At 32.7% G+C, this 17725-nt stretch overlaps 1 protein-coding gene across 2 annotated transcripts in view; it reads left to right on the top strand.

Moving 5' to 3' along the window:
• The window catches only part of zgc:158766 (uncharacterized protein LOC100009641 homolog), a 57029-nt gene that overhangs the window by 26170 nt on the left and 13134 nt on the right, over window positions 1–17725 (top strand). For both annotated transcript variants that reach the window (XM_058747428.1, XM_058747427.1), the window contains exons 7-20: window positions 1363–1449; window positions 1541–1657; window positions 2161–2259; window positions 3212–3354; window positions 4462–4600; window positions 5874–5996; window positions 6874–7029; window positions 8050–8311; window positions 9350–9803; window positions 12708–12957; window positions 14145–14234; window positions 14314–14538; window positions 15551–15721; window positions 15803–15980. In XM_058747428.1, the coding sequence (XP_058603411.1) occupies window positions 1363–1449; window positions 1541–1657; window positions 2161–2259; window positions 3212–3354; window positions 4462–4600; window positions 5874–5996; window positions 6874–7029; window positions 8050–8311; window positions 9350–9803; window positions 12708–12957; window positions 14145–14234; window positions 14314–14538; window positions 15551–15721; window positions 15803–15980 (2494 nt within the window). The remainder of the gene's footprint in view (window positions 1–1362; window positions 1450–1540; window positions 1658–2160; window positions 2260–3211; window positions 3355–4461; window positions 4601–5873; window positions 5997–6873; window positions 7030–8049; window positions 8312–9349; window positions 9804–12707; window positions 12958–14144; window positions 14235–14313; window positions 14539–15550; window positions 15722–15802; window positions 15981–17725) is intronic.

The following is a 17725-nucleotide window of genomic DNA, read 5'->3' as shown; positions in this document are numbered from 1 at the left end:
CATATTTAATCGATTTTAAAATGTATCCATGTCTGGTTTGGTTGTCAGTCACTCCAGTTAATCACAAAGAAGCGGTGTAGACTTTGACACAGTTATGTAAAGTCAGAATTGATTCGCTCAAGTGCAAGACATTGTCTGTGACATATTTGCTCACTGAAGCCAGAAACATCACAAACTCTTCAGCCCTGCGCTGAACTGTGCTGCTCTCAAACCTTTGACACGTTTTAGGACGCAGCGATGTCTGAACGCATCTGTGTTCACACACTGGTGTTTTGAGTGTAAAGCATGTTAATTGTCGTGCGCATGGTTCATGTCAAACATCTGAAGGAAAGTCTGTCCTCGGGGTTTGAGACGAGGCCTGTGTGAGCACGTCTCTAAAAAAAAACACGCTCCGAGAAAATGATCCGTCGCAACATGCAAAATATGAGAGAAGAGGGGCGAGAAAGAAGTGTTTCTCCACTTAAATATGCTCTTATTAGCACTATTACATGCAATAAACGATCTAAACTTTAGTCTTTGTAATCATGCATGCATAGTTTTGTTTTGTTTGTTTTTCCCCAGTGTTAAGTCTATACAATAAATGACCTAAACCAGGGTTTCCCAAACTGTGAGTCTGAGAGTTGATGAAAATAAAAGAAAAATGAAGAATTTCAAGATAAAAACAATCAAAATTAAATAGTTAGAAACTTTTATTAAATCATAAAAATGTCAAATTAAAAGAAATAATTAATTTGTAAATTAAAAACTAATAATTAATTAAATCATAAAAATGCTAAATTAAAATAAATTAATAATTTAAAATAAAGACCATCAAAAATAAAATACTTGCTAACAATTAATTAAATCATAAAAATGTAAAATTAAAATAAATAAATAACTCAAATAAAAACAATCAAGATAAAACACTTGATAAAAAAGATAAAATATTTTGTTTACTTGCATATCATGTCACGATTAACCCATGAATGTTTTGTTAAATTAATGAAATATTAACTTTATTAAATATTAATTAAAAAGAAAAGAAAAATCCCTGATTTAATCAGTTTAGTCTTTGTAATTATCCATGTTTTTTTTTTTTTTTTTTCATTATCCATGTATCCATGTAATGTTTTTCTAAACCAGGGCTTTCAAAACCACAGGCTTTGTGAGTTAAATAAAATTAAATCATAATCAATAAATATTTAAAACAGTCAAAATAAAACACTAAGAAATCATTTATTAGTTTACCTGCATGCCATGTGACCATTAACCAACATCAGAGGACTGTACACATGCAAATGTAGTGTTAAATTATTGAATTATACACTTTATGATTTTATGTTTTGATTTATTAATGCTCTTTGATTTCTTCTGTCCTGCCAGACTCTCATACCCAATGCACTTTACTCCGTTTTGATTCTGGTGGACCGAGACGTGGCAGTGAAAGTGGACCGAGACGTCTCAGTTCCTGTGAGTAAATGACTGTCTGTGGTTCTCTGTCTCAGTTTGTGTCAGAGCGTGTTCGTCTGAAACGTTTCTCCTCCTCTCTGTTCTGGTGCAGTGTGAAGTCCTGACGTCTCTGAAAGCTCTGCAGAAGCACATCGACTCGTCGCAGCTCACCAGAGACTTTGACGGCTCCTTCCCATACGAGCACAGCCACTACATTCACTTCAGACAGGTGCACAGAGCAGAAGTCCCCCTGAGGGTTCAATGTGATATTTCAATAATTTAACAACATATTAGGGCTGTCAAATCCATTAATCGCGATTAATCACATCAAAAATAAAAGTTTGTTTACATAATATATGTGTGAAAAACTACTTTTGCAAACTAGTCCTACTTTTTTCATCAGTGTCAACAAAACCAGTTTAGTGCTAATCTTTTATCCCTAAATCAGTAATTAACCAAAAAAAAAAAAAGTTGAAATGTAGTATTTGGATGGCTATAATTATTGTCAAATATGGACGTGACCAAATATACCAAATAAAAGCCTATAATTCCTAAACAAAACCTCTGAACTTCACAAAATAGGAAAGAACATGTGACATACTTTTATAAAGATAATTAGGTATCACTTTAACAGTTATAAAGCTCAAAAAGTCTGTATTTATGGTAAATGACACTTAAAATGCAAAAATAAAATGTGCTGAAGTTTGTTGTTTTGTTTTTTTCCGCGGACAGAAAATCGAAGCGTTTGCTGCGAGCTGCAGCGCTGCCATCGCTTCCCTTCAGAGCTCCATCGAGACGCTGAACAACATCGGCAGCCTGGAGACGTCGGAGGTAATTCTGACAACCAAAACTGACTGACTTTCTGATCATTCTCTGCAGCATCATTGAAAATGATTTAAATGGCCTTGTTTAGTGGCATTCCCTTTGCTAAGCCCCGCCTTCAGAATGTTACTGACCAATCCAAGCTTAGCAGCTGTTGCCCTCTGCTTTGTTACTTTGTAGGGTCACAACGTAACGCTTTTTGACTTTCTCAGTTTGTGTAAATCCACATGGAGCTCAGAGTATAATTTTTTTTTATCCAAATTAATTTCACACTTTTCTAGTGCAAATATATGGCTTTGTTTCATAATTATAGTGTATACATTTTTCTTAATTTACCCCAAAAGAATTGAAGTGAAATGTGACAACATGCCCCGTAGGTGGGGTACATTGTAACATGATCATATGACAGCTTGAAATGTTATCTAATCTAATGAAACAAAAATATGCAAAATAAACTAAAATATTTTGTCCATAAAATAAAATTATTAACTTTTTCAAATAAAATAATGGTGTTTTTTTAAGAATTAAAAATAATGTAATTTTGGAGAATGAACTCATTGCAACCATGCTTGGCAACACACAGCTATACAGAATAGTTCAAAACAATAGATGAAGAAACACTCTCAGAAAATCAAAACACACACATCTCTCACATAAACGAGCCATAATGCTTTACATTTCTTCAAATAATCATTTCTGAACATTGACTCTCAGTCTTTATTCACCTGTTTCTCGTGGTTTCTCATTAAAATGTATAAAAGTAATCAGTGTAAATGGCACGGCTAATATCATAGAATAGCATAGTTCTAATAACGCAATGTTACAACATTCCTCATCTGCGCAACTGGAATTAAAAACCGGTTCTCTAATGTGTGTTTTTTTTTTTTAATGTAACGCAATGCAAGTTCAGTGTGAGGGGCGGCTGATTATTATTGAGTATTGATGGTCTGTGCTCCTGCAGGAGGTGTCCGAGATCATCAGCCAGCAGAAGAGTCTCATGAAGAGCGTTCTGGACGACACCGAACTCAACCGCCTGCGGCTGGAGGGCGGCACTTTTCTGGCCCGCATCCGAAAAGAGGAGATGTGTGAAAACGAGAACTACAGGTACAGTACCGCCTTCATCAGAGGACTGACAGATGCTTACATTGAGTAGAAAAGCTTGTCTGAATCAATTAAATGAGCCCTCATTATTTTTCCTTTCTTTAAAAAGCCTTTAGTTTATTTACGCCCAGCCCTGTGTTATTAATTACATGCACACACACCATCAAAACACTCCTGTCAGTCACTGTCGGGTTTAATCATATCATGATTAAATCTGCTTTAATTCAACCTAATCACACTTAAACACTGCATAAATAGTTCTTTTCAGGTGAAAATATCCAAACACCCTTAAAACAAGTCTTATTGTACACAATTTTGCTTCTCAAATATTTTTAACACTCTTAAAACCATATACATTTAAGCAAAAGTATCTTAAATGCTATTCACGTTTATTTTTATTATGCCATTGGTATACTGTTTCTTTCTTGTTTTAAGTAAAAATGTGAGACAAATCCACATCATTTAATTTAAGTCACTTTATTTTGCTTCTCAAGAAATGTATAATTTATATATTTTTTTATTTATAATTTATATTTTTAAGGACATTTACATTATTTTAATGGGAAAATTTGACACTATTATTATTATTATTATTTATTTATTTATTTATTTTATTTTTTTATCAAAAAATAAATGGCAGGTTTTATTCTGTCATGCACATGTTATCCATCTGCTTTAATGTTTTCAAGTGAAAATATCCAAACACCCTTAAAACAATATACATATAAGCAAAATTATCTTAAATGTTACTGAAATTAATTTTTATTACCCCATTGGCACATTGTTTTTGTACATAATAAAGTCTTATCGCTTCTCAAGAAATGTATAATTTTGATTTTTTTTTTTTTAATTAAATTTTTTTTATTTAATTATTTAAAAAAAAAAGGTTTTTTAATGTTTTGACATTTTTAATGGGAGAATAATACAAAATTAAAATGTACATTAATTTCAATAGGAATGGTACAGTATATGAATGTAGAAGAAAAAAGTGACGCTCCATCATGCAACCTTGAGAAAGTTTGAATTTTTGGCCACATAATAATGTTTAATAACACTGATGCAGTTTAGTTGTCGTGTAGTGTTTGACCGGAGCTGTTGTGCTGTATGTAGGGACGCTGTGGACCTGGTCAGTGCGCTGTATAACCAGGTGGACGAAGAGGTTCATAAACTGGTCATTCTGTCTAATAAATCCCTGCAGCAGCTGGAGAAGCTCCTGGAGCTGCGTGTCTTACAGGAGAGACACCAGGAGGTGAGAGACGCGATCTTTCCTAATCACTTTCTCTACAGGCATTTTAAAGCTCTTAATGTGGACAATAAGGCATTGTGATTATGCAATCAAATCACGCAGGGGTTTGTGTTTTTAGATCTCAGTTTCTGATCAGAAAACACATCCCATGTTAACTATTAATTAGATAGCATGCAGAGCTGGGTAGATTACTTACAAATTGTAATCCGTTACTGATTCCAAATTACATGACAAAAATTGTAGTTTGTAACGTAATCCATTACATTACACATTTTAGGTAATATAATCAGACTACTTTTAGATTACTTTTGACCTGTCTCGTTTTTCACATTGATTTAAATAGGATAATCTTGTACCATATAAATATAAAAATACAAAGAGTAAGAAAATAAATTCCATGAAGTGCATTAAATATTATATTATGTCAAGGGTTTGTGAAGGAACTGCAGGGGGTTTATGAGTTTAATGAAAAGCTAATGATTAATTAAATCATAAAAATGTTAAATTTAAAACAAATAATTTTTAAATGAATCAAAATAAAACACTTACAGAAAAAATGAAATATTTGATTTGTTTACCTGCATGTCATGTGACCATAACCAATGTCAGAGAGCCATAAACATGCAAATGTTTACATGCATGCATTATTAAAATTTAGATTTTAATGAGGATCAGATGACAAAAAAAGTTGGTGAATTTGTGCATTTTAATTTCTTTGAAAGACAAACGCCAAAAACTGACTGAGTGATAATTCAAATAGAAATGAATGTGTTCATCAGTAGTGTTGGTGCAGTGTTAAAACACTTCTTAAAACTGAAATGATTTTTGTAAATCTAGTGTCAAATGCTGGGTAGCCTCTTAATTTTCTGTGTAATTACAGCCACCTGACTACTGACTGGTCTTTGATCAAAACTGGAAGACTCTCTGAGTGTAGGCTTTTTAGAAAGGAACATTTAAAAGAGGAATTAGGGAGAATTAATAAATTATTGCTATTGTGTAAATAATATATAATCATGTAATCTATAAAAAGTAACTGTAGTCTGATTACGAGTATTTTAAAATGTAATTACATTTTTGGAATCTGATTACTTAATCCAGATTACATGCAATCAGTTACTACCCAGCTCTGGTAGCATGCTAGAATATGTTATCATGTGTTCATGCTGTGTGTTATCATTAGAAATCAGCTAGTCTGTGGAGTAAATGAATTATTTTTTTTTCTAAATAATAATTGATTATTGGAGAGGCTGTGCGCTGATACTGTGTCTGTCCTCAGGTTAAGAGGTGGTTTTATGTGGAGAGTGAGAAGCATTTGGCTCCTCTGGACTCCTACAGTCTCTCTCTGAGCTCCATTCAGGACATGAGACAGAGTCTGGCCCAGTTCATGGAGGAGTCCGCCGTAAGTGCTTTGAGAAATCACACAGAGATGTACTGTTGGTGAAATAAAATGAGTTCAAGAACAGGTTTCAGTCTCAACAACAGCCAGTTTGATCTGGGCGAAGCTGAACCATTTTTACTAAAGTGACATGAGACACAAATGTTGATGATGGAAAATATAAACACACACTGAATGACTGCAAAATAAATTAGACAAACATAAACATGACATCTGTATATATTATGTATAATATAAAAACAAAATACATATTTTATTTTATATATCTTCATTGATGATTTATTAAATAAATATTAAAATTTTTTTTTGCAGTGTTGCATTATGTATTACTAATATATCTTCATGTATTATTATTGTTGGTATTGTTTTTTATTAAATACACAAATTTTTATTTTATAGTATAGTATTATTGTAAATGTAATATATTTCTTCATTGATTACTATTATTATTATTAAATACTCAATTTTTATTTTACAGTATAGTATTATTACATATATAATATATTTCTTCATTTATTATTATTAGTAGTAGTAGTAGTAATTAGTTTTGTTTTTTTGTTTTTTTTACGCCAGGGTTATTATCATTAAAACTAAAATCACAAACATTGTCCACTTTCGTTTATTTTATTTTATTTAATTTTAAATTTTTAAACTATTACTTTTTCTGTTTGATTTATTAATTTATTATGTGTTATGTAACTGTAACGTTTTTTCTATTAAAAAAAAATATAGAAAAGTTTCATATAACCACAGTAAAAAAAAAAATAGAGTGTGAAGGGAAACATTGAGGCGAATCATATTAAAGAGTCTTAAGTCACTTTGGATTAGTGGTCATCTGAATGACTAACTAGATCACTTGGTGTTGATTTTGCTCCTGTAGGAACAGCAGAAGAAAGCAGCAGCGTTACTGAGCGAGTCTAAAGCAGGTCCAGCTCTTCTGGAGGTCAAAGAGCACATCAGCTCCGTCCTGCAGCGCAGCGAAACACGTAAACACGAGCTGAACGTTCTGCTCAACCTCTACGAGTTCTACGAATCGGTAACGAGTGTTTTGATTGCTTTTTTTGCTTAAAGGTGAAGACCCTACTCAATGCATGCTCTGCAAGATTCCCCTTTCTGTCAAACATATTTTATTTGACTGTCCCACTTTTAATGTATGTAGAAAACTCTTTTTTGAAGTGAAATTTTGCCAGAAAAAGTTTTAGAATTTTTATCATATGTTAATGTAAAACATTGTGTGTAATATAACTTGTGTTTGTTTGTTTTCTGGTTTTTATTGTATTTGTTATACTTATACTATTTTTTTAATTGTTTTTGCCATGAAAATAGCCTAAGATGCTGACATGGCATTAAATAAAAAAATATACTACTACTACTACTACTATTTAAAATAAACATTAACTGAAATAAAATAATAATTATTTCATTTTAAATTAAAATGATAACAGAAAATGTAAAAGTAAAATGTCATTTGAATTCTTAAACTATAATAGTATATCAATGATATTAAAATAACACTAATTTATACTTGAGAACTATAATCTAAAACTGGAATAAGAATAAATTAAACCTAAATAGTATTAAACAAAAATAAAAATTAACAAAAGCAGAAAATGTAAAAGATCATCGCTAAAAATTAAACAAAAAAACAAGAAAACTGAAAATGTAAAAATAAATCCTAATTAGTAAATGTAATCGCCTGGGGTCGGTAAGGACTCTTGCATATTTTCTAGATGACAGTGAAAAGAACTTAAACTGCTCCGTCATTTTTGATTGGATACATAAAAGTAATACATAACTTGAATCTGTAAAAGGGTCTACTTTTATTTGTGTATACTCACCATATCAACAAAACTTTGCGCTTTTGTAAAATAAAGAAAATAAACAGGGTGTGCTTTCAGTCGCCTCAGTCTCCGTAAATATCCCTCTGAAAATTCTCAGCGCTGTCAAAATAAAAGTCACCTCCACGACACTTATCAGCCAGACAGAAAAACTTATCGGCCGATGCAATAATTAAAAAAGCCTCTTCTGATAATGTGTTGAACTGTGTGTCTCGCAGGCGAAGCAGTGGATGCTGCACTGTCAGGAGTATTTCTGTCAGCTGAGGCTGGACGGAGACGCGCTCGGTTTGACGCCCACTGTGCTGCAGGTCCTGCAGGACTATCACAGCGAGGCCACAAAGTTTTCTCTTGAGAACTTCAGCTCGCTCAACCAGACGGTGCTGGATCTTAACAGCGAGAGGGAGCTGCAGCGCTGGAGCAGTGTCTGGCAGCAATGCCAACAAACCAAACAACAGCTGGAGGAGACACTGACCGCTTCCGGTAAATCACACAGACAACACAAATATTACTTATAGAAGAACTAATTCAACATTAATGATCATATTTATCTGTATTTTTTTGTTCTGTAAAGAAAAACCCAATAATGAACATTATTGTTGTTGTTATTGCTATTAATATTAAATATCCCATTTTGTATTTTACAATATAGTATTAATATATATTAGTAATATATTTCTTATATATTATTATTAATATTATCATTAAATACTCAATTTTATTTCATATAATAGTATTAGTATATTCATTGATGATGATTATGATGATGATGATTAAATTATTATTATTAGTAGTAGTAGTAGTAGTATTAAATCTCAATATTTTTAGTATTATTATATATTAGTCATGTTTCTTAATTTATTATTATTACTATTAAATATTACATTTTTATTTTACAGTGTAGTACTATTATTACAGGTGTATATTAGTAATATATCTTCATTGATTATTATTAAATAAATATTTGATTTTTACAGTATTGCATTATTAATATTGCTAATATATCTTCATGTATTATTGTTGTTGTTATTGTTTTGTTATTAAATACACATTTTTTTATTTTATTGTATAGTATTATTACATATGTAATATTTCTTCATTTTTTATTATTATTATTAAATAAAAAAATTTGTTTTACATTTCTTCATTGATTATTATTATTACTATTAATTTTTACAGTATAGTATTAATTAACAGTAAACAACAACAATAATAGTAATAATTATAATTATAATTTCTGTCTTGTGTATTTTTCTATATTTTTATTGCTGTTTTATTAATGATTTTATTATTGTGCTATATTTCTTGCCTTTTCCTCTATGTCTGTATTTTTTCTGCAGTGCCCAGCCCAGATTTAAACAGTAACTCAAAAGTACTTTCGATAAAAAGTAACTAAGTAACGTAATTTTTAGGGCGTAACGCAATATTGTAATGCATTACTTCTAAAAGTAACTTTCCCCAAGACTAATTTCTTGCGTGTATAGAAATGCTTGGTAATAACTCTGATTGTGTTTCTGACAGAGACCGTATCGAATCCTGCAGAGACTCAGAACGGACTGGACTGCTCTGCGGCTCCCGCTCTGAGCTCTTCTTCACCGCCGTGTTTTGAGGATGAAGATGAGAAGCGGCACTCAGCAGGACCGTTTTCCAGAAGCCAGTTCCCATTTCCCCCGTCTGCGTTTGATGACACCGACAGCGACTGCACTGTCGACTCGTCCGCCTCATGTCACTCGGAGCCGCTGCATTCACCGGCGGCACGCCTCCGCAAGCAGCCGCTCAAGAAGATCATGAAGAAGACGCTGAGCTCGGAGCTGCCGGCGCGGGACAGAGCTCCTCACGGCTACAGCGGCGTCAGCATCCGAGGCCTGGAGGTCTCCAATAACGCGCAGAGCCCGGCGCTGAGCCGCAGCCGCAGCATGTCGTCCCCGTCTCCTCAGTGCAGACACAGCGATGCAGACGGCAAGAGACACAGTGGGTGAGTGATGCGCAGAACATCCCCCTTTCAGACCCAAATATTACTAATTATTAGTGGTGTAATGGTACACGTATTTGTACAGAAAATTTTCAATACGGGTCTTCAGTGTTGGGGAAAGTTACTTTTAAAGAGGTGGTTGATTGTGATTTTCACTTTTTTAACATTAGTTAGTGTGTAATGTTGCTGTTTGAGCATAAACAATATCTGCAAAGTTGCAGCACTGAAAGTTCAATGCAAACGGAGATATCGTCTTTTAAAATTCTGGTAGTTTAATGCCTACAAAAACGGCTCGTAGGGTCTACAACGAGCTACTTCCCGGGTTCGTGATGTCACAACCCCAGATAAACCCCGCCCCTGGGAACACGCAGCAAAGGGGGCGGGGCCATGCTGCGCTGCTTTTAGAGAAGAAGAAGAGAAAACTAGGGGTGCACGTAAAAACCTATTCATATATGAATCACGATTCTGTCTTCTAATGATTCTAATGGATTCACAAGTTTAAAAATCAATGTTCTAAAACAGTTGTTCTTAATACTGTTCCTCGCGTTTCCGTGCTCTGTATCTCTCTCTCTCTCATTCAAATCATCAGCTCAGTGAATACACTTATTTTCACATAGCTATGGGAAGTGTTATACATGGACGCGTGTGAGGTTGCCGTACTGTATTAAAGCTTTAATCAGAATAAAACCGTATATTAAAAGCTAACATAGTAGCATTTACAAATAACAGCGTATCTAAAAGTATGAGACAACAACAAACAAAAAACGTAGGTCTACTATTAAGAGCCGTGCTTGCACAGGTTCTGCGCGATCCTCTTCACTAACATCCTCTGCCCATAAACACAATCAAGCCTAGAAAAAAACCCAGTTAACCACCCCTTTAAAAGTAATGCATGATTACAATATTGTGTTACTCTCCAAAAAAGTAACTAATTACATTACTTAGTTACTTTTTATGGAAAGTAATGCGTTGCGTTACTTTTGAGTTACTTTTTAAATCTGGGCAGGGCTTGCTTGTTTGTTTTTTTAATATTAAAAAGTTCTTCTTTTACAAATGTAAAAGCCCTTGTAATGTCTTAATTAATGTATGTTTAAATAAATCTTTTATGAATCAAGTTATGACAGCCACTGTGTAAATTATTATATTTCAACGACAAATAGAAATTATTTAATTTAGAATTTAATTTAAAAACTGCATTATGTGCAATTTACATGTTTGCGTACAATTCAAGTGTTGATTATTATAGTTAAAAATAAATACTTGACAATACGTCACGACTTAACTTAACTTAAAAGGCTCCCTATAGTTTACAGCAGAAGCTGAGGTAGACTAAGAAATCACTTATTTTATCACTAAGAAAACTTTAATTGTAATTGAATTTATTTAACGAAAGAGCAATTTCTTCAGTAAACCAGTGTTTAAATTTTTTCTTTAAAAGTAGTTTTTTTCCTCCTGCTATCCTGAAACCATACCGAACGGTGACGTTAAAACTGAGGCATGTACCAAACCCTCATGTTTGTGTACCATTACACCCCTAGTAATTATAATAAATCATAAAAATAAACAAATATAATTAATAATTATTTTAATTGTATTTTTAGTTGACTATAAATCCACATTTTAAAGCCGATTAAAAAAAAAAAAAAAAAAATCTCATTAGCAAACTCAGCGAGAGACACACACTCTTAAAAACAAAGGTGCTTCACAATGCCTAGAAGAACCTTCTGAACCTTTAACATCTGAAGAACCTTTCTGTTTCTCAAAAGGTTCTTTGTGGAACCAAAAATGGTTCTTCTATGACATCGCTTTGATGAACATTTTAAGCACCTTTACTTTTAAAGGGGTCATATGATGCTATTTTAAAGATCATTATTTTGGGTATTTGGTGTAACAGAATATGTTGACATGCTTTAATGTTCAAAAAACACATTATTTTTCAAATACTGTACATTATTGTAGTTCCTCTATGCCCCGCCTGTCGTATTCTACAAAGCCCCTCCTTCCGACAAGCACAGTCTGCTCTGATTGGCTAACTGACCCAGTGCATTGTGATTGGCCAAACACCACAAGCACGTGTCGGAAATGTAACGCCCCTTACCATAATCGCAAGCTTCAGCTTTCAAAGTAAATATAAAGACAGTTAATAATATCGTTAGTTTTACCATCAGTTCGTGATGAAGCTCGTATGTATTTGCACTCAAGCCTTGGTTAAGACAGTTGACTCCACTGTGATGTGACCCTGTCTCTCTCTCTCTCTCACACACACACACACACACACGACGCGTTACTCTACACTGCGCATAACTCCGCATTTGAACAGTCAATAGCAAATACTTAAACTAATAACAAAACATACTTACAGTCGCTGATTCAGAAGCGCCAGATTGTCATAGCAAAGTGCACAGCCAGCCTTGTACTCTCCCAGGTTCACGAAACTGTTGCGTTGCACAAATTCGAACATCTGGGTTGTGCTGTTCTGTTGTAAACAAATCTTAACCAATGATTCCTAATTAAATCAACTTTCGGAAGGCCAAGTAAAGTGCTTTTGCTTTCGCATAGAAACACAGCGTCTCCCTGACATGGCTGCATCAACACTACTGCGGTTACTGAAACCACGCCTTCTTTCTTTGCGTGAACATTAGTGTGGCATTACGCAAATATTTCCACATCGTGTCGTAGACATGTGGGGGCGTGTTTTAATGAGGCGTTTTAGCCCAATCTGGATCAGCCTTCTCTTTTAGACAGAATAAATCCTTTTGTGGGAGACTTTGAGCTTTGTAACTCTGCAGATCGTATACATGCACAAACAGCTACATAACACACTAAAGAAAAGGAAAACAAGAAATCGCATCATGTGACCCCTTTATGAGTGCATGACTGAACTGCCTTATTCACGCTGCGTTTCAGTAAAATCCAGCACATCATGGATGAGATGATCTCCACCGAGAGAGAGTATGTCAGATCGCTCCGCTACATCATCCAGCACTACTTCCCCGAGATGGAGCGACTGGACCTTCCTCAGGACCTCCGAGGGAAGCGCAGCATCATTTTTGGGAATTTGGAGAAACTGTGCGACTTTCACAGCCAGTATTTCCTGATGGATCTGGAGAGCTGCGCTCATTCTCCGCTGTCCATCAGCAGCTGCTTCCTCAAACACGTGAGTCCATGTGATGTTTAATGAAGTCTTTTCTGCTCACCAAAGCCGCATTTATTTGATCGAAAATACTGAAAAATTTTGAAATATTATTACAATTTAAAATAGCTGTCTTCTATGAAAATACCTTTTAAAATGTAATTTATTTCTGTGATGTGCAGCTGTATTTTCAGCATCATTACTCCAGTCTTCAGTGTCACATGATCTTCAGAAATCATTCTAATATGCTGATTTGCTGCTCATGAAACATTTCTGATTAATATCAATGTTGAAAACAGTTAATATTTTTGTGGAAATGGTGGATTATTTGATGAATAGAAAGTTTGATGAAAGAACGAAAAGCAATTATTTAAGATAGAAATCTTTTATAAAATAATACTATAAATGTCTTATTTAATAAATAAATAAATATTTAAATGTTATTATATTACACTATTTATAAAGTAGATTTATTCATTTGTGTGAATACATTTAATAAAAAAAATTGATTTATTTGAATAACTACCATTTAATATAAATAAAAAGTCATTATTGAATAATTAAATGAAATAAAATATTTTTTAATAAAGTATGATTTATTTGAATAATGAATTCAAATCAAACGCTCATCATAATTATTTGAATTTAATGTAAATAAAATTAATGAATAATTTAAATAAATGATTATTTAATAATTAAATAAAATAAATAATTATGTAAATATTATTATATTATTATACTGTTTATAAAGTAGATGTATTAATTTACTTTTGAATACATTTAATTCAAATAAATATTTATTTATTTATTTATTTGGATAAATACTATTTAATGTAAATAAGTAATTATTGAATAATTAAATTAAATCTTTAAAATAAAGATTGAATAAAGAACATTTGGTGTAAATAAAATAATTAATTATTAAGTAAATAAAATAATTATTATTCAAATATCATATTTATTTATTTAATTCAAGTATATTATTTTAATAGTTTTTAATTTATTTAAATAAATACCATTTATTGTAGCTATTTAATAAAAAATAAAATATTTTAAAATATAATTATTTATTTATTTGGATAAAACCTCAAACTTTTAAACGATAATGTGTACAGTGTGCAATGGCAGAAATGGTCATGGTTGCTCTCGATAAATGCTGTTAAAATCTTACGAGATTGTGTAAGATATAAAAGTGTTTTTTCCACGGATAGGAGGAGCAGTTCGGGATGTACGCCCTGTACAGCAAAAACAAGCCGCGCTCAGACGCCCTGCTCACGAGCCACGGAAACAGTTTTTTCAAGGTAAGCGCTGGTGTTTCTCCTCCATGGCGTTGTTCACTCGAGCTGACGCACGATTCTGAGCGGTTCCTGTGCTCTGCAGAACAAGCAGGTGGAGCTGGGCGATAAGATGGACCTGGCGTCGTACCTGCTGAAGCCCATCCAGAGGATGAGTAAATACGCTCTCCTCCTGAAGGATCTGATCAAGGAGTGCGGTCAGTCTCAGGAGCAGGAGCTCGCTGACCTCAGAACAGCGGAGGAGATGATCAAGTTCCAGCTGCGCCATGGGAACGACCTGCTGGCCATGGACGCCATCCGCGGCTGCGATGTAAGCTTGATTTAGATCAAATAAATAATTATTATTTAAGCCCTCCAGACCCTGCGTCCATTGGAATGGACATCACATGGTTTCTGGTTTAAACCAGTAAAAGTTTAGGTTTTTATAATATCAGTAATACCACAATAAAGATATGACCCCTAACTTTATCTGATTGAGTTTCAGTCATCACAAAAGAAAGTTGTGGCTAACCAGCTAGACAGTCATAATTATAATTATTAATATAAATATTAATGTATTTGAATACATTTTATTCAAACAAACAATTTTATTTATTTATTTGAAGGAAATAACATTTAAAGTAAATACAATAAATTATTATTTAATAATTAAAATAAAATAAATATTTTTATTTTTATGTATTAATAATTATATTCAAATGCAGTTTATTCAAATAAACAATTGTTTAAATATTAAATATTAAAGTAAATAAAATAAATAATTAAAATAAATAATACATTTTATTCAAATAAATTCAATGTAAGTAAAGTAAATAATTATTGAATAAATAAAACAAAATATATTTTTAAATATTATTTATTTTAAATTATTAATTGTGTTTTTATTTATTTGAATAAATAACAATGTAAGTAATATAATTATTTTAAAATATTAATTATAATTATTTTTATTTAAGAGTTTTATTCAAATAAATAATTGTTTATTTATTTATTTGATTTAAATAAAATAAATAACAATTTAATAAATAAAATATTATTTATTTATATGAATACAGTTTATTTAAATAATTATTTTATGTATCTAAATAAATATTTAAAGTGACTAAAATAAAGTTATTTAGTAATTAAAATAAATTATTAATTTCATTAAATCTCTTTCACTGTTCCTATTATTTTTATTGAAGATTCCTACTGTAATACAATCATTTTTACTGTATTTCACAAAAATTACACAGAGAATTTGAATTAGCTTATATTAGCAGTTTGATTATGTGTTGACCTGATTTGATGGAGACTTATAAACTGTGTTGTGTTTTTCTCAGGTCAATCTGAAGGAGCAGGGTCAGCTTCGCTGTCAGGACGAGTTTATCGTTTGGTGCGGACGCAAAAAATACCTGCGCCACGTTTTCCTTTTCGAGGATCTCATCCTCTTCAGCAAGACCAAGAAGATTGAAGGAGGATACGACATCTACATCTACAAACAGTCCTTCAAGGTACAGAATACGAGTCTGGCGTCAGACGCAGAGTTTCTGCTGTGAGTTTTGTGACTGAAGGAGTGTTTGCTCTCCTCTCAGACGGCTGAGATCGGGATGACGGAGAACGTGGGAGACAGCGGCCTGCGCTTCGAGATCTGGTTTCGCCGGAGGAAATCACAGGACACCTTCATCCTGCAGGCCGCTTCTGGAGAGGTGAAGAACGCCTGGACCTCCGTCATCGGCAAGATCCTGTGGAGACAAGCCTTACGAAACCGAGGTCAATAAGAAAATAAATACAAATTTGTTTATATGTGACCCTGGACCACATCTTAAGTAGCAATAGCCAACAATACATTGTATGGGTCAAAATGATCGATTTTCCTTTTATGCCAAAAATCATTAGGATATTAAGTAAAGATCATGTTCCATGAAGATATTTTGTATATTTCCTACTCAAAACCTTATTTTTGATTAGTAATATGCATTGCTAAGAACTTCATTTGGACAACTTTAAAGGCGATTTTCTCAATATTTAGATTTTTTTGCACCCTCAGATTCCAGATTTTCAAATAGTTGTACAAATATTGTCCGATCATAACAAACCATACATCAATGGAAAGCTTATTTATTCAACTTTCAGATGACCCTGGACCACAAAACCAGTCATGATGCTCAATTTCGCTGAATAAATAATCTCTCCATTGATGTATGGTTTGTTATGATATGACAATATTTGGCTGAGATACAACTTTAAAGGCGATTTTCTCAATATTTGGATTTTTTTGCACCCTCAGATTCCAGATTTTCAATGTTTTTTTTTTTGTTTGTTTTTTTATAAGAAAAAAAATTGATAATTTTGACCCATACAATGTATTGTTGGCTATTGCTACTAATATACCTGTGCTGCTCATGACTGCTTTTGTGCTGCAGTGCGTATAACAGAAAGATCCTAACTTTAAAATCTCATCTTATCTGTTTGACCACAGTTAGGACCACATTTAGGACAAAAGCTATTACAGAACAGCATTTCCTAAGTGCATTATCTTATCTTAACCACAGATAGGAAGGGTGTATTACAGAAACCTTCTAACTTGACAAAAAATCCTAAAAACTGTCTTAACTTTAGAGCAACCCCACAACTGTCCTAACTTAAATAACAAATTTATTTGAAAGCTAATGGAAAAAAACGCTTACAGTTGCGCTGTCCGACAATGGTATTACATTTACTAATAATTGAAAATGAAGAATGGAGACGTTTAATGGTAGAAAGACTCTTGGAGGACCCTGAAGATGTGTTACATTTTGATGACAGAACACTTATAAAAGTAATTACAGACTGCCACGCAACAGGAACTGCAGCCAGCGTTACAGAGACCAACAAAAGCATCACGGAGCATTGCCAGGTGTAGCGCAAGTGACTAATGCCTTACGGTTTTTTGCAAAAGGCTATTTTCAAAGTGAAGTAGCATTTGTTTACCTCATCAGTGTTGGTTGCTTGATAACAGACCTGAGAGTGGACTGTCCAACTTGATGCAATTTAAGATTTCCTAACCAGAGATAAGACACGATTTTGTAAGTCAAGTCAAGTCACCTTTATTTATATAACGCTTTTACAATACAGATTGTGTCAAAGCACTTAACAGTATCAAATTGGAGGATAGAGTGTCAGTAATGTATAATGATAAGATTAAACACTCAATTACAGATGTAAGATAGGATAAGAATCCCAAATCAAGTTAAGATTTGCTTCTGTAATACAAACGTTAAGACCTAACTTTCTGTAATTCTAATAATAGGGTCACGTATATCATTCGCCTAAATTTATATAACATTTTACTTCTAAAAATATGGTTAAAATTTATATTTTTTCTGTCTTTTGACAGTATTTCCAATTTATAGTGATAAAAAGAGAAATCCAAAATCAAAACCTTTAATTCTAATATGAGTTCCAATCAATTTATGATAAATTAATGCTCTTCCTTAACATAATATACATTTTATATATAATTTTTATATCTAATA

The sequence above is a fragment of the Onychostoma macrolepis genome, chromosome 16, assembly GCF_012432095.1.
Source record: "Onychostoma macrolepis isolate SWU-2019 chromosome 16, ASM1243209v1, whole genome shotgun sequence".
NCBI classification, from domain to species: domain Eukaryota; kingdom Metazoa; phylum Chordata; class Actinopteri; order Cypriniformes; family Cyprinidae; genus Onychostoma; species Onychostoma macrolepis.
This window is presented reverse-complemented; position numbering and strand designations above follow the sequence as displayed.